The sequence below is a fragment of the Pristiophorus japonicus genome, unplaced genomic scaffold (genome assembly GCF_044704955.1).
Source record: "Pristiophorus japonicus isolate sPriJap1 unplaced genomic scaffold, sPriJap1.hap1 HAP1_SCAFFOLD_2251, whole genome shotgun sequence".
NCBI classification, from domain to species: Eukaryota; Metazoa; Chordata; class Chondrichthyes; family Pristiophoridae; genus Pristiophorus; species Pristiophorus japonicus.
In genome coordinates, this window is record NW_027251964.1 from 15,920 (window position 1) to 32,043 (window position 16,124).

General features: G+C 44.1%; 1 protein-coding gene across 1 annotated transcript; it reads right to left on the bottom strand.

Moving 5' to 3' along the window:
- Nucleotides 1-119: 119 nt before the first annotated feature.
- Nucleotides 120-14,578, bottom strand: lrp12 (low density lipoprotein receptor-related protein 12). The gene is made up of 3 exons (XM_070871205.1): nucleotides 13,473-14,578; nucleotides 11,130-11,262; nucleotides 120-1,448 (listed from the first exon to the last, which is right to left on the bottom strand). Exons 1-3 carry the CDS (start codon nucleotides 14,486-14,488, stop codon nucleotides 567-569), a joined length of 2,031 nt encoding a protein of 676 aa, XP_070727306.1. The 5' UTR covers nucleotides 14,489-14,578; the 3' UTR covers nucleotides 120-566.
- Nucleotides 14,579-16,124: the final 1,546 nt, after the last annotated feature.

Consider the following 16,124-nt stretch of genomic DNA (forward strand, 5'->3'; position numbering starts at 1 on the left):
TAAAAATAATGCTTCATAATCATGATAGACAGAAGGCACAAGAACAAATGCCACAACTTTTGGGATTTTTTTGATGCATGGAGAGAAGAGAAAACCAGTAACAGTAGTAAAAACCATCCTTACTGTAAAAGTGGATTTTTATTTGTTTTTACATTACTTTTCATGTTCCAGATTCAGTTTTCAGGGCACCCAACAGCCTCATAGTTAGAAATCATAAAACATGCAATTTATGACAAAAGCAATAAATAAATAGACAATATCTTAGAAACAGCTAGGGAAAGTGTAAATGCAGTAACTCAAGTTATAATTTATTTTCATTCTACATATTAAAACAAATTTAATACTTTCTGATCCTGAATGCATAACACAAACCAAAAAAATTGCATGGAGCATGTTACCATGCATTTGGTTGACTCCCATAAACCAAAGTAAAATGTAATAAATATTGTATTCGACAGTCACACAAATCCAGTTGTTTTTTTCAAGTACCGAAAGAACTTAAGTCACAATATGTACTGTACCGACAGGAGCATAAATAAAATTAATATAGTCGATGTATTGCACAGCTAGCAGACAAGCAAGGATTCATCGTCACTGGCTTCGTTCTTCAGTGTTGCTTCTAGGCACACGTCAGGTATCTGGGCTGTATGTACCATTCCACAGTGCTCACAAGGCCCATCTCTACTATTACACTGTTCTCTGTGAGGTGTTGAAACATAGTGCTGCCTAGTTCCCTGCACCCTATTGGGGCCAGGCTCAGTAACTGGTCTGCAGCAGTCCCTCGTATCCATGTCTGGCGCTGCCTCAGAAATGGGAATTAACAATTCAACATCATCGTCGTCGTCGTCGTCGTCATCATCTCTTCCATGCACTCCGTTATCGAGCTGTCGCAAGGGACTCTGGTTCTGACTCGCCGAACTGGACCGGACAATAGAAAACCGCACCCAGCGCAAACTCTGAGTCACCCTGCTCAGTGCACTGCTCAGCTGCTGTCGTGCTGGACTAATGCTTGGTTGCTCTGAGCTGCCTGATTGCGAGGGAACTACTTCAGTAGCACTATTAGTGTGGTAGCCAGAGGAGATTCCGGTTGCTCCTACAACAGCTTCTACTGCAGAGATGGGGGCAGCCTTTTGAGGTAGAGGGGCCGCAACTCCACCAACAGCTCCTGGTATATCCCTCCGCTCACCGTCTCTATCTGCGTCGTCAGATTCGAATGTCACAAGACTTCTGTGCAGACTGCTCCTTTCAGGTTCCCGAGTAACATCCTGCTCACCAGCAGGATCACCTCCATCTGTTGACACAAGGGCTAGTGACCCCGAATTCCTGGATCTTGTGAAGCTAAAGACACGGTTCCAGAGGTTAGATCGGCTACTGGATGTAGTGGATCGGAAGGAAGTTAGTCCAAGTTGTGACCGTACTGCCAATCGGAGGTTTTCCAAAATAGATGCCTAAAATACAATTGAACAACATTAGGTTCAGCTACAAACCTTAAAGAATTTAATTTGTATAACTTCTCAGAATCCTCAAGCAACTTCACAAAACATAAAATAGAATGAAAAGCAGCAACTTATGGAGATAAATAGGGCAGCCATTTTGCAAACACTAATGTACCAAAAAGCAGTTAATTTATTTTGGTGTTGGAGGAATATTACGTTATATGAAAAAGTATTTATAAAAATAAGGGCCCCTCCTGAAACTTTATTTTTTTTTTTTTAAATACGTTGTATACTTCCAGCACTTTCTGCCTCGCCCTGAATGCAGATTTACAGTATTCATTGTTTTTCATTTATTCCTCTTTCCCAGAGATTGTAGTTCAAAATTCTAGAATATTATATATATATATATATATATATATATATATATAATGACTACCGAAGCCAACTGGATTCAATGCTGCAAGTTAATGAGGTGGTGATTCCAATCCCTACATTAAGCAGTGCACATCCTACGCAAGGTGAATTATACAGTGCACATTATGTAATGGAGATGCAAGTCCACAAGCCATTGGTGTTGCTTTATAAACTGAAGTTTTCAAAAGAAATACAGGCAAAAACAGTCACTAAATAAATTGTAGTTTTGAACAACTTATATTTATACAGCGCCTTTAACGTACTAAAACATTGAATGAACTTCACAGGAGTGTTATCAAAAATAAAATTTGACACTGAGCCATACAAGATGTTAGGACAGATGACCAAAAGCTTGAAGAGGTAGGTCTTAAGGAGAGCCCTAAAGGATGACAGAGAAGTGGAGCGACAGAGAGATTTAGGAGGGAATTGCAGAGCTTAGGACCTAGGCAGCTGAAGGCACGAATGCCAATGGTGGAGCATTTAAAAATCGGGATTGTTCAAAAAGCAAGAATAGGTGGAACGCCGAGGCCCAGGGGGATTATAGGGCTGGAGGAGATTGCAGAGATAAGGAGGAGTGAAGCCGTGGAGGGATTTGAAAACAAGAATGAGAATTTTAAAATCAAGGCGTTGCTTAACTCGGAGCCAATGTAGGTCAGCGAGCACAGGGATGATGGGTGAGCGGGAAGTGGTATGAGTTAGCACATGGGCGGCAGAGTTTTGGATCACCTTAAGTTTACGGAGGCCAGCCAGGAGTGCATTGGAGTGATCAAGTCTAGAGGTGACAAAGGTCTGGATGAGGGTTTCCGCAGCAGATAAGTTGAGGCAAGGGCGGAAATGGGCGATATTAGAAAAGGTGGAAATGGAGAGTTAGTGATAGAACGGATATGAGATAGGAAGCTCAACTTGTGATCAAATATGACACTAAACTGTGTCGATATGTTTCCAATCAGAGGACATGCAGAGGATAGTGCAGCAGGAAACAGCAAGTCTCTGGAAGAATAGCAGGCAAAACTCACATGCATGCTTCTAAAGTCTGAAAATGTGCAAGGATGACTATTCGAGGCCAATTTTCAAATCCCCGAGCAAGTCCCTCGATTGTTCACTTTACCTCAACAATCAAAGCCTCACAAACAGCTATTAAATGGCTGTCCTCTACAATGAGCAAACTCCTTTATTTATATGTTTAAACAGCTGCACTCCAGATAGCATTAATTTATACTACACTGCTATCTTCCTGTTTCATTTTTATAAATGAAATTTTACACCCAGGAGACATCGCAAATGAAAGAACAAACATGCTGCAACACCACAGGAGTTTTAACCAATATTGTAATTACAGTATTTGTAATCAACAGGGGTGTAAACACTTAGAAATAAGTACATATCAAAAAGAAACACGTGTTGCATTGGGAGCTCCGGCATTATAGTAATGCTGAAACTAATTTGGGTAGCTTCAAAACTGATCTGACAAATCTATACAATTGTAAGTGCTGTTTATTACCTATTTGTAAGGTTGGAAGTAAATGAAATTTGCAAGTAACATGTTTTTTTTAAATAAAAGGTTTACATTTTCTGAACTATCCCAACTGTTAACTTGCATGGTATTTCAAACAAAATACTCTTTCCATACATTTTTACTTTCAATGTGCATGGCTTAAGTCTTTAAAAAGTATTTTCTGTTTTTTTTTCCTTTCCTTTCTTCGATTCAGTTGCCTGGCACCCTATGCTGGATTTTGCTCTGCTATACCATGCAGTACGGCACTAGAAAATGAAGGGAAATCAGGTGGGGATTCCCACAATTACATTTCCCTCCTCCGCCACAGGGATCTCAGCCGCCTGAGTCTTATTCACCCTTGTGCATTTAAATGGTGACGGGAGCAGGGGCCAGGAACCCTGCCCAATTTCCATGCCTCCACTGCTACTGACGCCAGGAGAGAGGTGGCAGCAAGCCCTGGGAGAGCAGTGTAAAGGAGGGAAGGGGTCTAAGTAGAGAGCACTTCTCCCTCTCTTCCAGGAGCTGCGTCAGCTGTGGCTCAGTGGGTGGCACTCTCGCCTGAGTCAGAAGGTTGTGGGTTCAAGTCCCACTCAAGGGACTTGAGCATATTAATCTAGGCTGACACTCCACTGCAGTGCTGAGGAAGTGCTGCACTGTTGGAGGTGCCATCTTTCAGATGAGACGTTAAACCGAGGCCCCGTCTGCTCTCTCAGGGCACTATTCTGAAGAGCAGGGAAGTTACCCAAGCTGGCACTAGGTAAGCTGGGTGGCAGTGTGAGCTGTGAGGAGGATGCTCGGAGGCTGCAGGGGGACTTGGACAGGTTAGGTGAATGGGCAAATGCATGGCAGATACAGTAAATGTGGATAAGTGTGAGGTTATCCACTTTGGTGGCAAAAACAGGAAGGCAGATTATCTGAATGGTGACAGATTAGTAAAAGGGGAGGTGCAACGAGACCTGGGTGTCATGGTACATCAGTCCTTGAAGGTAGGCATGCAGGTACAACAGGCAGTAAAGAAAGCAAATGGCATGCTAGCCTTCATAGCGACGGAATTTGAGTATAGGATCAGGGAGGTCTTACTGCAGTTGTACAGGGCCTTGGTGAGACCACACCTTGAGTATGGTGTGCAGTTTTGGTCTCCTAATCAGAGGAAGGACATTCTTGATTTCGAGGGAGTGCAGCGAAGGTTCACCAGACTGATTCCTGGGATGGCAGAACTGACATATGAAGACAGACTGGATCGACTAGGCTTATATTCACTGGAATTTAGATGAATGAGGGGGGGATCTCATAGAAACATAAAATTCTGACGGGATTGGACAGATTAGATGCAGGAAGAATGTTCCCGATGTTGGGGAAGTCCAGAACCAGGGGTCACAGTCGAAGGATAAGGGGTAAGCCATTTAGGACCGAGATAAGAAGAAACTTCTTTACTCAGAGAATTGTGAACCTGTGGAATTCTCTACCACAGAAAGTTGTTAAGATATATTCAAAAGGGAGTTAGATGTGGCCCTTATGGCTAAAGGCATCAAGGGATATGGAGAGAAAGCAGGAATGGGGTACTGAAGTTGCATGATCAGCCATGATCATATTGAATGGTGGTGCAGGCTCGAAGGGCCGAATGGCCTACTCCTGCACTTATTTTCTATATTTCTATGTTATCCCCGGTGTCCTGGCCAATATTTATCCCTCAATCAACATCACATAAAAACTGATTATCTGGTCATCATCACATTGCTGTTTGTGGAAACCCTTGCCTCAGCTCTTCCGCTGCCGAAATCCACATCCATGTCTTTGCTACCTCTAGACTTGACTATTCCAACGCACTGCTGGCTGGTCTGCCACATTCTACCCTACCTAAACTAGAGGTGATCCAAAACCCGGTTGCCCATGTCCTAACTCGCACCAAGTTCTGCTCACCCATCACCCCTGTTTTCGCTGACTGGTTAAGCAACGCCTCAATTTCAAAATTATTATCCTGGTTTTCAAATGCCTCCATTGCCTCACCCCTCCCTATCTCTAATCTCCTCCAGCCCCAAAGCCCCCCTCAATAACACTCCTATGAAGCGCCTTTGGACGTTTTGTGTTAAAAGCACTATATAAATACAAGAAGTGGTTGTACAAACCCACATTTTTCTCCTCTGTGGCTCAGTGTATGAGTAGTACAGCAATGGGTTGCACCAACAATCTCGTCATGTTGGAATTTTTCAGTGTAAAACCTCCAAGGCGGCAAATCCTAATCTTGCTTAAATTGAGCCAAGAGACATTATTTCTCAGTTTGGCTCACCATTCTGAATAACTAACAGCTCTAGCTGACATTTTGATCCATTACAAGAATTGATGTCCATTACATTTGAAGAGTTGGACCTTTTTGTACAAGCTAATTACAACATCTGGAAAGAAAACTCTCTAACGTCCATTAAAATCACTGAATGGTGCGCAACATTGCATTTCAATAGGTCTTGAAAATTCCCACGTCATACCATCTCTGTGGGAAAACACATAAGACTGTCAACATTTAACTGCAGTAAGTGGCGCTGTGATAGGGGTTTTCATCGTTAAATGTCACAAAAGCGCAGATGATCAAACAGCAGCTAGAATATTAAAACCAAGAAAGGTCAAGTCTACCTGCAGTTGAAGACTCTGTCCAGTGTATCATAGAGTAATAGAATCTTACAGCGCAGGAAACCATTCAGCTCATCGTGCTTGTGCCGGCTCTTTAAAAGAGCTATCCAATTAGTCCTACTCTTTCCGCACAGCCCTCCAATTTTCTCCCCTTCAAGTAGTCATCCAATTCCCTTTTGAAAGTTACGATTGAATCTGCTTCCACCACCCATTCATCATCATCATCATAAGCAGTCCCTCAGAATCGAGGAAGACCTGCTTCCATACTTAGAATGAGTCCTTAGGTGGCTGAGCAGTCCAATACGAGAGCCACAGTCCCTGCAAAAAGTGGGACAGATAGTCGTTGAGGGTAAGGGAGGGTGGGTCAGATTTGCCGGATGCTCTTTTCACTGCCTGCGCTCGATTTCTGCATGCACTCGGCGATGAGACTCGAGGCGCTCAGCGCCCTCCGGGATGCACTTCCTCCACTTAGGACAGTCTTTGGACAGGGACTCCCAGGTGTTGGTGGGGATGTTACACTTTATCAGGGAGGCATTGAGGGTGTCCTTGTGGAGTTTCCTCTGTCCACCTTTGGCTCGTTTACCACGAAGGAGTTCAGAGTAGAGCACTTGCTTTGGGAGTCTTGTGTCTGGCTTGCGGACAATGTGGCCTGCCCAGCGGAGCTGATCCAAGTGTGGTCAGTGCTTCAATACTGGGGATGTTGGCCTGGTCGAAGACACTAATGTTGGTGCATCTGTCCTCCATGGGGATTTGTAGGATCTTGCGGAGACATCGTTGGTGATACATCTCCAGCGACTTGGTGTCTATTGTACATGGTCCATGTCTCTAAGCCATGCAGGAGGGCGGCAGTTACTACAGCCCTGTAGACCATGAGCTTGGTTTGAGAGCCTGGTCTTCGAACACTCTTTTCCTCAGGCAGCCTGGAGGCGGTGATGAATCTCCTCATCAATGTCTGCTCTTGTTGAGCAGAGGCTCCCGAGGTATGGGAAATGGTCCAGGGCCGTGCCATGGATCTTGATGACTGGGGCGGGGGGGGCGGGGGGGCAGTGCTGTGTGGCAAGGACAGGTCACCCATTCATGCAATGCCAGATCACAATTCACTTCATTAAAAAAAGTCTCATATCTCACCTCTGGCACTTTTGCCAATCACCTTAAATCTGTGTCCTCTGGTTACCGACCTTTCTGCCAGTGGAAACAGTTTCTCCTTATTTACTCTATCAAACCCTTCATGATTGTATACACCTCCATTAAATCTCCCCTTAACCTTCCTTGCTCTAAGGAGAACAACCCAGCTTCTCTAATCTTTTCAAGTAACTTAAGTCCCTCATCCTTGATATCATTCAAGTAAATCACCTTTGCACCCTTTCCAAGGTCCTGACCTCCTTTCTCAAGTTTGGTGCCCAGAATTGGACACAACACTCCATCTGGGACCTAACCAGTGATTTATAATGGTTTAGCATATCCAGCGACTCTTGATGGAAGTGCACATGTGGATGCTGAGTAATTACAAGATGAAACTAGACAGTAATAGCAACTGCACCTGGCCAAATAACATGGGAGGTTGCCGTTGGTGGTGCACCAGAGCTCGTTGTTGAGAACTCTGCTCCTCATTTTAATAAATGACTTGGAGACAGATTAGTTAGTAGGTATATAAATTTGATGAGATTTGTTAAATGAGAGCAGTGGCAAATGACGAGAATCAGCTTGTTCAAATTCTGCTGGAGATGGAGATGCTTGGTTTGTGAGCAGACAATTGGCAGCTGCAGATTAAGTCAGCTTATGTAAAGTGACCAGATTTTACAAAAGAAAAGGAACAAGCAATATGGTTTTATTGGAAACATACTGAAGGCAGACTGAGGAACATACTTTTTCTCATCTGCATGCTGCCTCCCGGCATCATCATCCAAAAACACATAGGCTTCCACATATAGGGGTTATGATTAAGAAGTTTGCAGATGATACAAAAATTAGTTGTGGTTGATAATGAAGAAAGCAAGCTGTAGACGGCAGGAAGATATCAATCAACTGGTCAGGTGGGCAGAACAGTGACAAATGGAATTTAATCCGGAGAAGTGTTAGGTAATGCATTTGGGGAGAGCTAACAAGGCAAGGGAATACACATTAAATGGTAAGACACAGAGAAGTGTAGAGGAACAAAAGAACTTTGGAGTGCAGGTCCACAGATCTCTGAAGGTAGCAGGTCAGGTAGATAAGGTGGTTAAAAAGGCATACGGAATACTTGTCTTTATTAGCCAAGGCATAGAATACAAGAGCAGAGAAGTTATGCTTGAACTGTATAAAACTATCGTTAGGCCACAGCTAGAGTACTGCGTGCAGTTCTGATCACTGCATTACAGGAAAGATGTGATTGCACTGGAGAGGGTACAGAGGAGATTTACGAGGATGTTGCCTGGACTGGAGAATTTTAGCCATGAGGAAAGATTGGATAGGCTGGGTTTGTTTTCTTTGGAACAGAGGAAGCTGAGGGGAGACCTTATTGAGGTGTATAAAATTGAGGGGTCTAGATAGGGTGGATAGGAAGGACCTATTTCCCTTAGCAGAGGGGTCAACAAACACACGGTATAGATTTAAAGTAATTGGTAGGAAGCCTAGAGGTGATTGGAGGAGAAATTTCTTTGCCCAGAGGGTGGTGAGGGTCTAGAACTCACTGCCTGAAAGGGTGGTAGAGGCAGAAACCCTCACCACATTTACAAAGTACTTGGATATGCACCTGAAGTGTTGTAACCTACAAGGCTACGGAACAAGAGCTGGAAAGTGGATTTAGGTTGGATAGCTCTTTGTCGGCCGGCGTGGACACGATGGGGCAAAATGTCCTCCTTCCCTGCTGTAAATTTTTATGATTCGATGATGTATGCTAATGACACCTAGCCCTACCTCACCACCACCTCTCTGAACTACTCCATTTGCTCTATTTTGTCACACTGCTTGTCCGACATTCGATATTAGACGAACAGAAATTTCCTCCAACTAAATATTGGGAAAACCAGAGACATTGTCTTTGATCCCCACCACAAAGTCTGTTCCCTTTGCCACTGACTCTATCCCACTCCCTGGCCACTGTCTGTGGCTGAAGCAGACTTCTCACATCCTTGCAGTCCTATTTGACCCTGAGCTGAGCTTCAGACTACACATTCTCTCAATCACCACGACTGCCTATTTCCACCTCTGTCCATGCCTCAGCATGTCTGCTGCTGAAATCCTCATCTATGCCTTGGTCACATCGAGACTTGACTATTCCATTGCTCTCCTGGCTGGCCTCCCACTTTGCACCCTCTAAACTTGAGCTCATCCAAAACTCTGCTACCTCTATCTGCACCAACTCCCATTCACCAGTCAACCCTGTGCTCGCTGACCTACATAGGCTCCCTGGATTTTAAAATTCTCATCCTGGTTTTCAAATCCCTCCATAGCCTTGACCATCCTTATCTTTGTAACCTCCTCCAGCCGTATAACCTTCAGAGATCTCTGCGCTCCTCCAATTCTGGCCTCCTATGCATCCCCGATTTTCATTACTCCACCATTGGCAGCCGTGGCTTCAGCTGTCTAGGCCCCAAGGTCTGGAATTCCTTCCCTAAACCACTCCGCCTCTCTACCTCACTCTCCACCTTTAAGATGCTCCTTAGATCCTATGTCACCTGTCCTAATAAGCTCGTTATGTGGTTGGTGTCAATTTTTATTTGATAACGCTCCTGTAAAACGCCATGGGCCATTATACTATATAAATTCAAGTCGCTGTTCTCTGCCAGAAGCTATATTCTTGCAAGTAAATAAACCAGGTATGTTTTAAAGTGTGCAAATGAAATTATACTTGGATCCATTCTTCTAATCCCCAACAGATCCCTTGGACAGTTTCTAGGACAGCTTTGCACCTCACGCTGTATTGGATATCTTAGAGTATCCACACAGCCCACAGGATACTGAACACGTGCCCACAGAATTCTACTCATGCCCCGTTCTTAAGTCCCCACAAAGGACAGTGTAGTGGGCTTTTCCCCATGTCCAATAAATAGCTGTTTGTGTAAATGAACAGAACTAGAATTAATCCTGGCATTCTTCCCCATCCCTCCACTGATCCACTTGCACTCCGTAACTTCCCTCCATTAAGTAGTATTTTGGAAAAAACAGACCCCCCCCCCCCCCCAAGGATTCTTGCCCTGGTCTCCGTTGACAAGTATGTTGGCACCCATTCCCACCCTAGGAACTTTGGAATCCTCCTATATCACCATGGAGCAGGTATACTTCCCTTTCCCTGCCACCCCCACCCCAAACTGAGCAGCATTTGTCCCCCTTTCTCGCACCCTCCCAACTATGATGATCAATCCCCCAGTTAGTCCACCCACCCCCACCATTGGCGGCCAGGTCTTCAGTTGCCTGGGTCTTGGGCCATCAGAGTTAGGCCCCTTGCTGAATGATCTTGGTGTGTTAACAATTCCCCCCAACCCCCCTCACCGAGTAACTTCACCATGCTGGTGGCCTGCCTCTCCCTCCCTCCCAAGTGAGGGAGCAGGAGCACAGTTATAGAAGCCTCCTGTGAAAGACAATGAGTGTCTGACTAAAGAGCTTGGGGAGCCAGTAGCCCTAGATTCCAGCCACACAGAATGCAGTAAGGTGAACTCAAGTAGTTCCCAAGTGTGCTGGCAGAACTCTTACTGAGTGCTGCACTCCCCACTTGTCACGTAACTAAATTGCCTCCATGATGATTTTCTCCGTCCCGGCATCCCGCTTCCTTGGTCCAATTATCCTTGACCTCTAATCCGGTTTGACCTGATCTCAACATTTGGCCCTGACAGCTGGTATGCAACACCATGGAACATGTGGAAAAAAGCTAATGAAAACAATACTACAGCTGAATACCCGACGGTTAGGTGAATATGGTTCCAGAAAGAGAGAGGGCACTGTCAATTCTAGTTCTGTTCAATTACACAGCTGATTATGATCATGGGTTTGTACTCCGACGCAAAACGGTTTCACTAGTTTGCATAGTTTACAGGCAAGATCATGATTTATTTCACTGGAATCGTACCGAGGTAGGCATTTACAGTCTCAGAATCTAACCTGTACAAAAAGATATCTGAAACAACATAGCTTGAAGTAGGAATGGGTCAAATAACATGACAATCAAAACTGTAAACCATTACCTGGTTTGATGAGCAAACAGGGAAATCCTCCACTGGGGGGATCAAGCCTTGCGCAATTAATTGGCCATAGGACGGAGGAGCCTCCCTTCGCAGCAGCTCAGCTTCAACTCTTGACAAATGGGTTTCAAAAGACCTTATAAACAGAAAGAAAACAACTGAGTTCTCCTGATACTGGAACAAACACCGTAGCACTTATTGATAGTGATCCATTTTCTCAAAACAGATCAAGTGAGTCAAGTTACTCGTTTATAGAGAGTTAATTTAAATACTCAAACTAAACCAGATAATTATTTTGCTGATTAAGCACTCAATTGTTAATACAACAGCATTTCTCAGTTCATCGTGTATAGAATCATAGAAATTTACTGCACGGAAGGAGGCCATTTCGGCCCATCATGTCTGCGCCGACCGACAAAGAGCTACCCAGCCTAATCCCATTTTCCAGTTCTTGGTCTGGAGCCCTGTAGGTTACAGCATTTCAAGTGCACATCCAAGTACTTTTTAAATATGGAGAGAGTTTCTGCCTCTACCATCCTTTCAGGCAGTGAGTTCCAGACCCCCACCACCCTTCTTGGTGAAGAAATTTCCCTTGAAATCTGTTCTAAACCGTCTACCAATTACTTTAAATCTATGCCCCCTGGTTGTTGACCCCTCTGCTGAGTGAATTCCATTGCATTGTTATTTTAGGAACATGACATGATAGATTTTCCGGCACTGCCAAAATAATTTCCATTCAGAATTACCATCTTTCACTCTAAATGGTACTGTGAGGGTTTTACAAATTGTACAACTTAAAAAAAAAATATCTGGCACAAATGTGCAGAGCATTTTAAAACAAGCCTCAATCACATGTTTACCAATTGATTTCTTCTACAGAGATCATTGTTTTTTTAAGTTATAGGCTAAAAAGATCGACTACCTGCTCAGTTTGATTATAATGCACTGTCAGTCAGTGAGAAGTGAGGGGTTAGGGGGGGATGCAGGGTGGCAAGGAGGTGGGTACTGTGGCATATCTTAAATGTGAATAGCCAGGACTAAATAGATACTTGCGTCACATAATGCTCTCAAAATCCATTAGGTGCAAGCAGATATCCTCCCACATACTACTTCATACCAATTTTGCTATTTGATGGCAAGTAGGAGACCCTCTTGAGGGTACAAAATGTGCAACTTGTGACTGGCAAACACTTCATTAAGATCCATGCATTAATGAGGGGAGGGGGGGGGGGATGGGAAAATGGATGAAAATATAAATCTAGATTCTCCACCTAACATCCTCGTAAATCTCCTCTGTACCCTCTCCAGTGCAATCACGTCCTTCATATAATGCAGTGACCAGAACTGCATGCAGTACTCCAACTGTGACCTAACCAGTGTTTTATACAGTTCAGTTTTATACAGAGCAAGAACACTGACCACTGCTCCCTACTAGTGCAAGATCACAGAATTACCCCTCAATTTCAGAAAAAGCAGAGAATCATACCGCATGAATCAGTAAACCGGACGGATCAATATGTGTGTTACTATTTCAATCACACAGCTTCTTCCCATTATTTGCTAGCTGCAGTGTTGACATGGTGCCAACTAATACTCTATAAACACTGACACTGCAAAGTTAGGCTTGTAACACAGGTATTAGAATGACAACGCTTGAAGGTTTTTGCATGAAAATACTTGTTAATTCAGCAAGTCTTTTGACATTCTTGCCTGATTTCTCATTTCCCCCCATCGCCCTACACCGCTTTGGTTTCCCTGCACATCACATCGCCTGGCCGAGACAAGTAGAGGCCCAAGAACAAACTACTTCACAATTCTGGTCTATATGGATCCCAGAGTGACTTCCTCTCATTTATCGCCTCTTCCATTTCTTGCCCAGATATACTGACCTTCAATTGGATAACAATCCCACTAAAAGTTTAGGACATAGCAGATAGGAAAATCTTCACTCTTCAATAATAATACAAGCACAAATGTTAAAGCAAAATACTGCAGATGCTGGAATCTGAAATAAAAACAGAAAATGCTGGAAATCCCAGCGGGTCAGGCAGCATCTGTGGAGAGAGAAACAGAGTTAACGTTTCAGGTCTATGACCCTTCGTGACGGAAGTATCACAGATCTGAAACGTTAACTCTGTTTCTCTCCACGGATCTTGCCTGACCTGCTGGGATTTCTAGTATTTTCTGCTTTTATTACAAGAACAAATGCATCTGCTAGATTTACTCAATGTCGAGATAAATCGGAAATAAATAATCTGGCATTTGAAATGCAAGGACTCTACTTCAATTTTTACAGAAATTATTACTAATACTGGATCGTACTTCATCTGCACCCTCAGCGCTTACCTGCGTTCAAACATTCTCAGAGAGTACAGTTTGCAGGTACATCCCAGAGCAATCACAAGGAGTAGGCCACAGATCAGACTTCCAATCACTGCTGCAGTTATCACCCTGGTGGGTACAATCACTGGACAGCTCTCCTCGTCACTGCCATCACCACAGTCATCCTGTGCATCGCACACCCAGCTCTCAAACACGCAACGGTTGTTCTTGCAGTGAAAGTTACCAGGCTGGCAAAAGAAACAATTCTTCTCATCCGAGCCATTGGGACAATGGTTCTGGTAGTTGCAACGGTCAGACAGAGGGTAGCACACGCCATTGCGAGAGCAGGGGAACTCATCCTTCTGGCACGAGCTGCAGTTGTGCTCATCTCGCCCGTTGGGGCAGTGCCAGTAACCGTCACAGCGCTGTTGCTCAGTGTAGCAGCCCCAGTTGCCTCCACAGGGGATCTCCCATGGCAGGCAGAACCCCTCAACTTGGTAAGTGGCATTAAAGCCTCTGGCTGCGTTCACTTTGTCAGCATAGAAATGTACCCGCACCTGCCCAGAAGAGGAGATGACTGCGATAGGTGGCCGGGAATCAAAAGAGGTCAGGACACGGAGCAACTTGTGTGAATTTTCCTCCAGGCCATCGTACACTTTGACATAATCCCCATAGCCTGTGCCATCCAGCTTAAAGTCAGTGATACGCAGAATGATTTTGCGTCGGTCTCCCGTGTCTATCAGCCACGTGCAGTTGCTCCCAGGTGGATAAAAGGCAGGGTAATTTGGAGAATTAAATGTACCATAAAAGTTTCTCAGCCATTCCCCACAGCTAGGGGCATCACAATCGATTTCATCTTCCAAATCAAGGCAGTCAATATTTCCGTCACATCGCAAGGCCTCAGGTAAGCATGTATAAGCTGCGGTATATCGAGAGAGGCACTGGAACTGGTCGTAGGTACAAGGCCGAAATGGAAAAGCAGTCGGGGGCATTGACCGCTCACACAGCTCTTCATCAGAATTGTCTCCGCACTCATCCATGGTGTTGCACTTCCAAATATCAGGGATACATTTTCCATTGTTGCAGTGGAACTGGTCCCAGTCGCAGCCCGCCTCCTCAAATCTTCCTGAAAGGAAAATATACTTGTAAGTCACAATGTGAAAAGTAGCATTTGTTCAAGTGACTGGCCTTTGTCAAATTTGAGAAGCAGAAACTTCAAAATGAATCTTTTCATGAAAGCATGCTTTCTTATACATTAGAATTTCTCAGTGGAAGATATACACAGGGCGTGCTTGACAGATTACTACAAATACTGATGGTGCTGTTACAAGCCTGTTATTGGAATGACTAACTTCCTCTCACCATTCATAATGCAATCTGTGCCTCTAGTTCAGTATGGTTGCTGGCAACAAGGAGGTGATATTTTAGGTGGTGTGGGGGTGGAAGATAGAGAATGGGCCATCCCGGAAAATGTCTTTCCAATTCTTTTCAAGTAAAGGATCAATGCAAAAACAGCCTACCACATGCAGAGGTGACAATTGCAAAAGTTAAAGGACATTGACTCAAGACAGGCTATTCCCCTTTTTAAATGTTCCAATGGAAGGTACCCCCACCTTCCTACGAGGACACAGCACAGCCTCTTCCTCCCATGGTATGTATCTTCTGCTTCCATGGGGGCAAGGCAAGGGTGCCAAATGTGTGGATGTTATCAATGCAACTGCTTACTAGCAGCCGGGAAGAGCACAAGAATGTCCCGTTGGAAATGTCCTCACTTCTTTCCCCCCCCCATCATGATACAACCTCAGATAGGAGGTGTGGAACAAAAAGTCAATGCTTGCCATGGTGAGCTGGTCCTCCAACTGGCAGTGGACTTCCCCAGTTGCGCCACTCTTCAATTTTAGTGCAAACATACTGCAAGTCCTCAAAGAGCTGCAGATCTATAGTTCAGCTACTTTTTGTTTTAAATCTCAGTGACAGCAACAAAGTAATGGAAACAAAACATAGGTGGTATCTTTAGAAATCTCAGCATCGAAGACAGACAAAAGCATCCTGTGAATGTTTTGCTTTTTGAATAATATTTTTTGCCCAACTTGTAGCCTTGGACTAAATATGGCTAAATTTGACCAGGATCGCATTTTTCGCTGAGAATCCACACTTTGCGCCGGACGGACTTCTTTTCTCTCCATTTCTTGATTAATTTTCCGCCGATCTTAATTGAATAATCACAACTGTTTTTTGGGTGGTAATCCAGTGGCGGCGGTTTTTGATCAAAATCCAGCCCCTCGTCTCCACCTCCAAATTAACCAACAGACATTATATAGGAATGGCAGCTACTAACTCCTAGCCATGCATATTGGTAACAAATGCTCCATTCCCAGTTTAAAATGGTTTTCTTTGCAATTTGATAAAGGGTACTTTATTCCATTGATCCATAACTTAATTATTTTCTTTCCATGCCCCCAAACCTCCCTCCCTTCAAGCCTTTATTACTTTTTGGTCAAATAAGTTACAAGCACAACTTAAATATATAACGAAGTTTAATTTATTTTGAAGTGCAACAGCCATTTTCTGCATTCACTGGCTCCACTACAAGCACAACATCACCTTCATCTTGAGAGAATGAACAAGGGTAGGTGCGCTGACTGACTCCAACATAATCGGCAGTATTAGTGGCAA

What these genes read in the sequence shown, in the direction of transcription:
- lrp12 (XM_070871205.1), bottom strand. Translation starts at nt 14,488, where the DNA reads ATGGATGAGTGCGGAGACAATTCTGATGAAGAGCTGTGTGAGCGGTCA. An exon ending in CTGAGAATGTTTGAACGCAG is followed by an intron (nt 11,263 to 13,472) that starts GTAAGCGCTGAG and finishes TCTGTTTATAAG; the next exon opens with GTCTTTTGAAACCCATTTGT. An exon ending in CTGTTTGCTCATCAAACCAG is followed by an intron (nt 1,449 to 11,129) that starts GTAATGGTTTAC and finishes ATTGTATTTTAG; the next exon opens with GCATCTATTTTGGAAAACCT.